The sequence below is a fragment of the Pongo abelii genome, chromosome 5 (genome assembly GCF_028885655.2).
Source record: "Pongo abelii isolate AG06213 chromosome 5, NHGRI_mPonAbe1-v2.0_pri, whole genome shotgun sequence".
Classification (NCBI taxonomy): domain Eukaryota; kingdom Metazoa; phylum Chordata; class Mammalia; order Primates; family Hominidae; genus Pongo; species Pongo abelii.
In genome coordinates this window covers 2,688,902-2,700,555 of record NC_071990.2, presented here as the reverse complement: position 1 = coordinate 2,700,555, position 11,654 = coordinate 2,688,902, and the positions used below count along the sequence as shown (strand labels likewise).

Genomic DNA, 11,654 nt, shown 5'->3' with positions numbered 1-11,654 from the left:
TCTGAGCAAAGCGTTGAGAGTGCAGCATGGCTTCTCTTGACTGCTTATAGTAAAATGTGAGCAGAGAGAATGAATTAAAGACGAAGTTTATAATCAAGAGGGAAGCAGAGCTTAAAGTTTTGGAAAATTCTCAGCCTGGCCATGTAAAGAATGAAAAGGCATGTTTGGGAGAGAACACCAAGAGTGCAGCCAGGTTCACGTTTGATAATGAGATGAGTATGTATAGAAGGAAGCCAGATGCTATTTATCAAGACAATGGAAGAATGAACCCAAAGGCATTTCTGAGGTTACTGGTGCTGGATTCCCATCCCTGTCCCAGAGTGCCAGGACCCTGAGGGCAGAATGGTTTTAAGGGAGGACTCAGGACACCATGGAACCTTGGGGCTTGCTGCCTAGGGCTGCCTCAAGTCTCTGCCCCCCCACCCCCCACATTCTGGTGCAGCACTCTTTGGCCACCATTCCAGGTGTGGCTTATGCAGGCCCTTGTCAGGCCACCCTTCCTGTAAGCCTTGTCAGAGTCCACGTGATGCTAACTCTGCAGGTGCACAGAGTGCATGAACTGTGGAGACACGGCCACCTCCACCTAGATTTTGAAGGATGTCTTGGGGACCCTGGGGGCCCAGTCAGAGAATTGTCACTGAGGTGAGGCTGCTGCAGAAAGCCCTCACTAGGGCAATGTTTAGTGGAGCAGTGGGATTGGGGCCACTGCAGAGAGCCCCAACTAGGGTAATATCTAGTGGAGCTGTGGGAACAGGGCTGTCCCTGAGAACCCAGAACTGTACAGCCACCAGCATGCAAGTCTATCCTGGGAGAGCCTAGACCTCAACCTCTGAGAGCTGCTGCATGGCTTGTACCTGGCAAATCCATGGGAGTGGGTCCCCTGGACCCTAGGGGACCCAGTCCCCACCCCCATGTGCTCGGAATGGGGGACACAGCATCAAAGAAGATTATTCTGAAGCCCCAAGATTTAATGCTGTTTGCCTTGTTGGGTTTGGACTTATTTGGGACCAGATACTCCTTTCTTCTTGCCTGTTTCTCCCTTTGGGAATGGGAATGTCCGTCCTGTGCCTGTCTCACCACTGTATTTTGAAGGCATGTAACCTATTTGATTTCACGGGCTCATAGCTGGAGGGGAATTTCACTTAGGATGAATTGTACTTTGAATCTTATGCCTTTCTAATTTAGAAGATATTTAGATGACACTTTGGACTTACATTTTAAAGTTGATACTGGAACTCTGGGGGCCACTGGGATACAATGCATGCATTTTGTGTGTGAGAAGGGCATGAATTTGGAGGGCTGGGGCAGAATGCTATGCTTTGAATGTCTGTGTTCCCTGCAAAATTCATGCTGAAACAATCCTCAATGCAATACTAAGAGGTGGTGCCTTTAGGAGGTGATTGGATCATGAGGGCACCTTCCTCATGAGTGGGATTAGCCCCTTATACAAGAGACTTCACATGAGATTTGGCCCCTTTTGCCCTTCCACTTTCCACCATTGAGGATGCAGCAGCAAGCTGTCATCTTGGAAATAGGGAGCAGGTGTTTGGAACTGGTTCTGTTTTATCTGATTCTGGGGGCCCTATTTTTCCCCGTGCAAGATCCCCAAATTTGCTTCCTTCTCTCAAAGAAAGCTCCCAATATAGATGGGACTCAAAGGGAGTCATTTGCCCTCTAACAGGTGTCACAATATGTCGTCTCAGTCATTCACACCTTAGTAAGAAAAAGCTTTTCAGGTCCTTGCCAGAGATTCGGGAAGGGCTTTGAACTGAGAAAGGCGCCGCTCCCCCGAGGAGGGCGCTGCCCGGAAGCCACGCTCACTTCTGCTTCCACTTAGGCAACCTCGGGAGCTCTGACTCCTAGGGAAGGGCGGCTGCTGGCCCGGGTGACGCTTCCGCATGCTATAAGGGCAGCGGCCCTTGGTGCCTCCTTCCAGACCTCGCACCCAGCTCGGAGCCCGGAGCGTGCCTCGGCGGCCTATCGGGTAAGGCCGGGCCACGGAGCGGTGGCGCGGGGCGGGCTGGGGGGAGAGGCCAGGCTCCCTCGCTCAGCTTCCAGCCCAGCACCCCCGACCCCGCAGGCTCAGGCCCATCAGACCTGCAGCTCCCTGCACCCCACCTCCCCACCAGCTTCGCGCCCCCATCCCTTCCGGGCGCCCGGTCTGAGGCAGACGACCTCTGATCCCCCGCCCCTCCCTGGGTACAGGCCGGGCCAGCCTGCGAGGGAGGGAGGACTGCAGATGCAGGCGGAAGGCAAGACTGAAACCTGAGATCAGAATGTTGTCCCTTCTCCCTGAATTCCCTTCCTCCAAGAGCTGTTTGTGACAGTTTCCAGGCAGCCCAGGGCCAAGCCTCGGCTCCTATCTGCAGCTGCACGGAGAGAGAGGAGGAGCCCTGTGCGATTCTAGAGACGATTTCACAACAAGGAGAAATCAGCTTTGTCTTTACATGCCGAGCAGCCAGCACAGTTCTTCTTTGCCTGTCCTTGGGGGAAATTAGGGCTCTGAGAGTGGAGATCAAGACGGGCTAGTGGGTGGAGGATGGGATGCTGCACCGCCAGACCCTGGACTGTGGTGGGTTTCCAAACTGGCACATCCTACACCGGCTCTGAGACTTCGGGCACTGGACCTCTTATACCTTTTGAATCTCAAAAATAAGGAAGAATTATATTATTATAATAATTACAGTGATACCTTTGCTGGAGTTTTAATGCATAGTAGGTAGCTGAGTCTCTGATACAATGAATGCTCTTAGTTCAGGTGAAGGTAGGCAATGGATTCATTGCCCAATGAATCAGAGACTTGAATCAAAGGCTCAGAAGCACGTGCGCTCCCACACAGAGGTTGGGAGGACCTAGGGCTGGGTGAGTCCTCCCACCCCGCTAAAGCTGGGGTGGCTGGGGCCTGCCCTACCCGCACCCCACCCCCAGACTCACCTGTCTGCAAGGTCAGAGCCCTTTAGGGCACCCTGGGTGCCCTAAAATCCCCTGTAACTGCTGAGTCCTTGGCCAGAATGGTCCCACACTTGTGGGCCTGGGAAAGTGTTCTTGCCCTGCTGGAATAAAAAAGCGGGGAGAAAGTACAAGATCCAGGATGCCACAGGGTGGTTGGCAGAAATTGAGGAAGCTTTTGGAGAAATAGTGCTGCCTAATCGGCTGGCGTGGGCAGTGGGCACCATGGGGACCCTGTTCTTTGTTGCAGTTTTCACCATGGAGCAGCTGAGCTCAGCAAACACCCGCTTCGCCTTGGACCTGTTCCTGGCGTTGAGTGAGAACAATCCGGCTGGAAACATCTTCATCTCTCCCTTCAGCATTTCATCTGCTATGGCCATGGTTTTTCTGGGGACCAGAGGTAACACGGCAGCACAGCTGTCCAAGGTCAGCAGAAACATCAAAAAGGGTCTGCTTTCCTCCCATCTCCCTACGAATGGACAGTCTGTAGGGAAAGGTTGTGCTTTTGAGCTCTTACAGTGTGTTTTCAAAACTGCATTTTTATGAGATCAGACTTTCAGAAAAGTCACACTTGTATGCAGGCTTTCATTCATCATCAGGTTTTTCCTAAGTACCTACCACATACCAGGAACTGTTTTTCTTATTGCTGAGGAGACAGCAGTGAGCAAAGCTGACAAAAATCCCTGCAGGGCGAGGCTTCTCTGTTCCAGTGGATGAATCTGACAGCTTTCCTGAAAGCCATACTACATCCTCCTGAGCTAGCAGCTTCCAGTTTTTGCTTTGCATATGATGATATGCAACTCATAAATATTGCCTGTTATGTAACACTATTTTCAAGCATAATGAGAGGAGTAAGACATAGGGAATGCATTATAGTGGAGATAGTGGCATTGCTTTTTTGCAAGGAAAAGAGAAAAAGTGACCCTGTGGTTCTGTAGTCCCAGGGTGCTAAGCATGGTTCAGTGGGCTGTGTATAGCAGGCCCTGCAGGGGAGGCGAGGGGGAGACCCAGCAGCTTCAGGAGCAGGACCCAGCCCTTGGCAATGTGACAGGTCACTCTCCTGCCCAGCCTTCCTTCTTGTCCTTAATGGACATGGAGGGGACTTCTGTGCTTGGTACTCTTTAATTCTGAGAAGAGAACTCTAGCTCTCTCTGTCGAAGCCCAGCAGAAAGGAGTAGTAAAAGCGGAGGCTTTTCTAACATACCTGCCGCAAATTACACTGCACCTGTTCCTTGGCAAGGTGCAGCCCGGGATTCAAGTTAAAGGGGCTGCGAAGCTTCTATTACTCATCGCTTTAGATACGAAAGTATTTTAAAGATTTTTTAAAAATCCATTTAGAAAAAAAACCTCTGTTGCTAATTGTCAGTTGCTTCTTGCTGGGTTATATCAGTTCCTAGCTTGAGGCTTTCCAGGGACTTTAAAACCTCAGCAAAGAATAGTTTTAAGGACTCCTCCCCCATTTCCATTAAAGCAGATGGAGCATAGGCACAGTGCAAACATTCCATATCTCGGTGAGTAATGCAATTTTGTTCTTTGTGTCTTAATCATAAAGGAACCAGCCTAGGTCTCATAAAACCACAAAGGGCCTCTTGATTTGTAACTGATACATGGGGAATTAAACTTTTGCCAGAATGTTAAGTTTAAGGAAGTTATTTTAAAATAAGTGAGTTGCCGATGTTAATAGGGTAATAAAATTTCAAAAGCCTCAGTCCGTACTATCTTTGTGGTTCTGAATAGAGGATGAATCCTATTTTTACTGCTTATTTCTGAGAACTTTCAGTAAAATTACATTTGATACAGAATATAAACATGAACATACCATTTATTATTTTCTTTGGAAAAGGCAGACATATATAAATATTTAGTGTATTAACCACCCACATTTGTGGAACTGTAAGTATAACAAAGAGTGATGTAAAAGCAATGTCTAAAGTTGTAATCATTCGGTCTCACAAAGCCATAAATTTTGGATTTCCCATTGTTTGTTCTGCAATGACAAATTAATAAAGTATTGGGTTTGGGATCACCAATAATTAGTAATAAAAACACATTAATTTAATCTGATAGAAGGAAACACCAAGAAATCACTTTATAGTTTCAAAATAAATGGTTGTAGAAAGAAGTTTTTCTTTATTTTAGACTTTTCATTTCAACACGGTTGAAGAGGTTCATTCAAGATTCCAGAGTCTGAACGCTGATATCAACAAACGTGGAGCGTCTTATATTCTGAAACTTGCTAATAGATTATATGGAGAGAAAACTTACAATTTCCTTCCTGTAAGTACTTTGCCCTTCACATTCTAAAACCCCACTAGACAGTGCAGATATTTTCCAGCACAATCAAGTCATGGAACTCAGTTTTAATATTTGTAAACTTTCAGAAAAACAATACAGAAGGCAAACATGGCAAAAACAATACAGAAGGCAAACATGACAGAATGCAAACTTTAATTGACATGGTGATTTTGTGTTACAGTCTTTTTAGTGAAAAGATAGCTCCTGGAGGTTTTACTGAAGCAAGAGGACAATCGGTATTTGTGAAATCTTAGTCAAAGTTTAGAAAACAGTGGTAATTTTTATATAACAACAACAGTATAAGGGTTAGGCTTACCACTACTGGAATGCACAGTTAAAAATGGCTAAGAGAGTAAATTTAATGTTAAATGATTTTTACTACTATAAGAAAAACCATAAAAGTTAGAAATTTTGTGTTACATGGAATTGTAGCCTTTTAGGACAATTTCTGTTGCTTTTCAGGATTTTAGAAAACAATTTCTATATGTAGTAGGAGATATATATATTTCCTTTTTCTTTTTTTTTAATAGGAGTTCTTGGCTTCGACTCAGAAAACATATGGTGCTGACCTGGCCAGTGTGGATTTTCAGCATGCCTCTGAAGATGCAAGGAAGACCATAAACCAGTGGGTCAAAGGACAGACAGAAGGTGAGAGCCTGGGCAGAATGGAATCATTATGCGCTGGTCATGTCATTCGTTTCCTCAGTCCGCCTTCCCCACCTGCAGTTATTCCCTCCCCAGCTCCCACAGTCCTGGCGCACATCGTGGTTACCGTCAGAGGACGCTGCCGGTGCGTGAACTCTGCACTGCACGTTGCTGGACAGCTCTCACATGTTAGAAGCTCACCAGAGTGGAAACTTAAACATGATTTAACTCAAGCAGCTAAATGCTTTTTTCTCATCAGCTCCCCAAAACTTTTAAAGTTACATTTCAAAGTTAAAACCAACATTGGCAGGCACGGTGGCTCATGCCTGTAATCCCAGCACTTTGGGAGCCCAAGGCGGGTGGATCATTTGAGGTCAGGAGTTCAAGACCAGCTTGGCCAACATGATGAAACCCTGTCTCTACTAAAAATACAAAAAAATTAGCCGGGTGCGGTAACACACACCTGTAATCCCAGCTACTCTGGAGGCTGAGGCAGGAGAATCTCTTGAACCCGGGAGGCAGAGGTTGCAGTGAGCCAAGATCATGCCACTGTACTCCAGCCTAGGCAACAGAGCGAGACTCCATCGTAAAAAAAATAATAAAAATAATAAAAAATAAAAAATGAAGTTAAAACCAACACTGAATACAGCAAAAAAGGAATTAAAATTTTGAGGACAATCCAGCCTGCCAAAAGTTATCTAATACTCATATGGAAAGAAATGTCCTGGAATTTCATGGAAATACCTGAAATCAATATTCACAAACTACTGTGGTCATAAATTTTTTGCCAACATCTTGTCCAGTAAAACAGTTGTGGTAGGTGGGGACTGACTTGCTCTTAGGGTGCAATTTATTTCTTTACTACATCTGTCTTCTTACATAGTCCTGTATTAGTCAACCCACTCCAGAAGGCCTGTCTTCCATTATGGGAATTGTTCCCGGCCATACTTGTGGTCACCAAGGTGACCTTTATTTCCATGGAGTATGTTCTGCTGGGTTTTTTGTTTGTTTGTTTTTTGTTTTTAAGAGACAGAGTCTTGCTCTGTCGCCCAGGCTTGAGTGCAGTGGTGCGATCGTGACTCACTGCAGCCTTGACCTCCTGGGCTCAAGGAATCTTCTCATCTCCACCTCCCAAAGCGGTGGGACTGCAGGTGTGCGCCACCATGCTTGCTCTTGTTCTGCCTTTTGGATATTGTTTAAACCTTTTTTTTGTGAGAGTAGGCATCTACTGAGTGATTTGAAGAAGTGATTTACTGATGACTAAAGATATCGTCATTAAGAATTTTTTTTTTCTAAAAAAGAATGGTTGTTACAAAATAAGGCTCATTGTTTATCATACAGTCCAGAAAAGGAGAATTTTCCTGCCTTTAGTCTTTCGGCACATATGAATTGTTTAAAATGTCAAGTCCTTTGTGGGAAGTTTGTGTGTCATCCTGGTTTGCCCCACAGGTTGTTATATTTAAAGTAGAGACATGTTAGTGAGTAGGGCTTTCCTAAGTTAATATCTTGTTAAATGAAAATTAAGTAGAAAGTATATATTTGAATTGCATTTCCGTGCTAATATATTGTCAGTTCAAATTTGGAATTCCAGTTTGGATTTTTTTAACACTAACTTGATTTTTTTTAGGGAAAATTCCGGAACTGTTGGCTTCGGGCACGGTTGATAACATGACTAAACTTGTGCTAGTAAATGCCATCTATTTCAAGGGAAACTGGCAGGATAAATTCATGAAAGAAGCCACGACGGACGCACCATTCAGACTGAATAAGGTGAGGTGAGGTAACTGTACAGAGTCATGCATTGCTCTAAAGGAATGCAGAGAATAATTTCAGTGATTTTTTAAAACTGTTCAGAAAGACAGAAAAACTGTGAAAATGATGTATCAGAAGAAAAAATTTGCATATGGCTACATCGAGGACCTTAAGTGCCGTGTGCTGGAACTGCCTTACCAAGGCAAGGAGCTCAGCATGGTCATCCTGCTGCCGGATGACATTGAGGACGAGTCCACGGGCCTGAAGAAGGTATGGCTCCTGGGCTTCATGCTTTGTGGTTTCTCTTGTGTGTGTGTGTCGCATGGTAGGTAGGTGCTTGTTAAGTGTTCACTGATGGTGCATTTTCCAGTAGTTTGTCATTCCTTTGTAAATGTAGCCCATCAACACTTACTACACTAAAGCCCAGAGTTAATTTTTTTTTAAATTTACTTATAGAGACAAGGTCTCACTATGTTGTCTAGGCTGGTCTTGACCTCCTGGCTTCCAGCAATCCTCCTGCCTCAGCCTCCTGAGTAGCTGGGACTACAGCTGTGAGCCACTGTGCCCGGCTAACGTTTCATTTTTCAAGAAAGATGGCCAGCTACTTTCAGTGGACACTTGTGATGGGGTCATCAAAGATCTATACTAAATATAATACTGGTTAGTGGCAGCCCATGGAAGGGCTCTTGAATTAGCTTTAGAGGAAATTACAGTAAGATGAGGATTGTTTTACTGAGGAAAAAGATTGAGAAGCCCCAAATAGTGTAGCATATATCTTCATCATGTACCATAAAATTCTATTATTACACTGTTCATTCTCATCACAATTCATATAGATAGTGAATTAAATTTTCAATGGGTACAAGACAGAAAAAGCCTCATGTGACACATTAGGCCTATTTACTAATATGATCTTTGTATGAGGTTTCCATTATATGTAGGGACTCTAGCCTGCTCTGTGCTCTCTGTCTCCTCCCCAACTAAACTTGCTATCAGGAAGTGGGTCTAATATTAATCATTTGCAGGTACAGACTTTTAATACATTGTATAAAAATCAATGTGGTCTTTCTTTCGGTTGTATTTTTGCATTAGTTTTTTTTCTGATTGTAAAGTGAAAATCTCTAGCCTCTTAAAGGGAATTATCAGCACCATTAGAACAAGTAGAGTGATGGTTCTGTTCTAGTCCAATAGCTATAACAATAGTAATGATAATAGCTGACATTTATGTAGCACTATGGGCCAAGCGCTTTATATACATCATTTCATTTAATGCTCTCAACAATCTATAAGGTAGATATAAGTAATGTCCACATCACATTTCAGATGAGGAACCAGATCCAGTGCATAATCTGCCTTTTAAATTTTTACCTAGGAGCTAAAGTTATTAGATATTACTTTAGCTTCAGTGGGATTCAGACTAAACAGAAGAAATGTTTTAAATTTCTTCTAGCACTACTCAATCTGGACGTAATAGCAGCTGTCACGGCCTATCACAGTAATCCATGTGGTAGGGGTTTAGTAAACCCTGGATGAATGGATGGGTGGATGAATGGGTAGATGGATGGGTGGATGGGTGGATGAGTAAATGGGTGGATGGATGATAGATAGATGGATAAATTGTTGGATGGGTGGGTGGGTGTATAGGTGAATGGATGGATGGATGGATGGGTGGATGGGTAGATGGATGATGAATAGGTGGATAGATGGTTGGATGGGTGGGTGGGTGGATAGGTGAATAAATGGATGGCTGGATGGGTGGCTGTGTTGCTGGGTAGCTGGGTGGATGGATGGATGGATGGATGAGTGGATGAATGGGTGAATGGGTGGATGGATGGGTGGATGGGTGGGTGAGTGGATGATGGACCCAATGTACAAAGTCCCTTGAACCTTTGATAACTTGGAACACCACCTCTGCCCTATTTCATCAATTGCAAGAACGAAATAAAATGCTCCAAATGGAATCTGTTTTGGCACAAAACATGAAGGAAACTAACTAGCAACTGATATTATGGGTCCATTGATTCAAATAATACTTTATTGCCTTACTTAAGTAAAATTGATATCACTTCTTCTTTCGCCTCATTTTAATTGCAGATTGAGGGACAGTTGACTTTGGAAAAGCTGCATGAGTGGACTAAACCTGAGAATCTCGATTTCATTGAAGTTAATGTCAGCTTGCCCAGGTTCAAACTGGAAGAGAGTTACACCCTCAACTCTGACCTCACCCGCCTAGGTGTGCAGGATCTCTTTAACAGTAGCAAGGCTGATCTGTCTGGCATGTCAGGAGCCAGAGATATTTTTATATCAAAAATTGTCCACAAGTCCTTTGTGGAAGTGAATGAAGAGGGAACAGAGGCGGCAGCTGCCACAGCAGGCATCGCCACCTTCTGCATGTTGATGCCTGAGGAAAATTTCACTGCTGACCATCCATTCCTTTTCTTTATCCGGCACAATTCCTCAGGTAGCATTCTGTTCTTGGGCAGATTTTCTTCCCCTTAGAAGAAAGAGACTGTAGCAATACAAAAATCAAGCTTAGTGCTTTATTACCTGAGTTTTTAATAGAGCCAATATGTCTTATATCTTTACCAATAAAACCACTATCCAGAAACAAATCTTTCATTTTCTTTGTAAGTTTGGCTCTGTTGGCTGTTTACACCCAGGAATTTTGGCGCAGGTATCTTTCTTTTTTTACATTGAAAAAATCCAGTGGTTGCTTTGGAATGCATCAAGTAAAGAGGAAGAAAAGCATACATTAGATGTGTAGATTCTTGACCTTGTAGTAATCTATAAAATTGCTATATCCTCCTGATAGCCATGGGAAAACATGATAAGATGGTCATTTATTTTGCAGTTAGGATTTTAGAAGCCACGAAATAGACAGACAGCCTGACTGTTGAAGGGAGGTTTAAAAACAGATATTCAATTGAAATATAAGAGAGCACCCCAATTGAGAGCCCAGGTTATGAAGATAAACTTGCCTTGCCTGACGTTTCTGTCCGTTGTTCTGCAGAATTAGTATTCTGTCACAGCCCTCTAGTTTTTAGACTCTTCAATTAAAGGGCCAGTAGTTATAACCTGCATTCCCTTTTTCGTTCTTCTTTATGTATAATATATAGTTCATGTGGCACTGGGTGTCTTAGGATAAAAGATGCCAAGAGTCTACAAAAATAACCATGTAGTAAGATAAACTGCTGAACAGAGGTTTTACTATTAGCCACCTTCTCATGTATTTTCTTTTTTCTTTCTTTTCTTTTCTTTCTTTTTTTTTTTTTTTTTTTGAGACAGTCTTGCTCTGTTACCCAGGCTGGAATGCAGTGGCACAATCTCGGCTCACTGCAACCTCTGCCTCCTGGGTTCAAGTGATTCTCTTGCTTCAGCCTCCTGAGTAGCTGGGATTACAGGCATGCACCACTAGGCCTGGCTAATTTTTGTGTTTTTAGTAGAGATGGGGTTTTGCCATGTTGGCCAGGCTGGTCCTGAACTCCTGACTTCAGGTGATCTGCCCACCTTGGCCTCCCAAAGTGCTGGGATTACAGGCGCGAGCTACCATGCCTGGCCTTCTCATGTGTTTTCCGATTAAGGCTCTTGACTTCCTTCGTCCATACACGTTGTTATGCCAATAAGATGGCATTGTGCGAGGCTGTGTGGGGAGATGGGGTGGGGGCTCTTGGAATAATATAAAACTTTGTCAAATGTAGTTCTTTGAATGGGGCTTGAAACGCTGCATTTTCTTGCTCCCACGAGGATAGTGAGCATCATGGATTAATAAAACTTCCCAGGATTCTGCAAGCCAGACTGGTCTCAGGCCTCTTCTTATTGTCCCTATCCCAGACATGTTAAGACTACAAGTGGGGATTCTTGGCCTTACAACATTGTTGGTAGAGAGGAATTCCACATGTTAACAACAACATTTTAGAAACTCTTTTGCCAACAAACTTTCTTTTCCCCCCCTTTCTTTTTTTTTTTGAGATGGAGTCTTGCTCTGTCACCCAGGCTGGAGTGCAGTAGCACAA

At 44.0% G+C, this 11,654-nt stretch overlaps 1 protein-coding gene across 2 annotated transcripts; it reads left to right on the top strand.

Moving 5' to 3' along the window:
- Positions 1-1,823: 1,823 nt before the first annotated feature.
- SERPINB1 (serpin family B member 1) lies at positions 1,824-11,434 on the top strand. Of its 2 annotated transcripts, none has more exons than XM_002816354.5 (7): positions 1,824-1,984; positions 3,200-3,375; positions 5,089-5,226; positions 5,775-5,892; positions 7,517-7,659; positions 7,744-7,911; positions 9,736-11,434. In XM_002816354.5, exons 2-7 carry the CDS (start codon positions 3,208-3,210, stop codon positions 10,138-10,140), a joined length of 1,140 nt encoding a protein of 379 aa, XP_002816400.2. In that variant the 5' UTR covers positions 1,824-1,984; positions 3,200-3,207; the 3' UTR covers positions 10,141-11,434. The 2 variants fall into 2 exon arrangements, with proteins under 2 accessions (XP_002816400.2, XP_009239666.2); XM_009241391.4 differs by lacking the exon at positions 1,824-1,984 and adding an exon at positions 2,247-2,572.
- Positions 11,435-11,654: the final 220 nt, after the last annotated feature.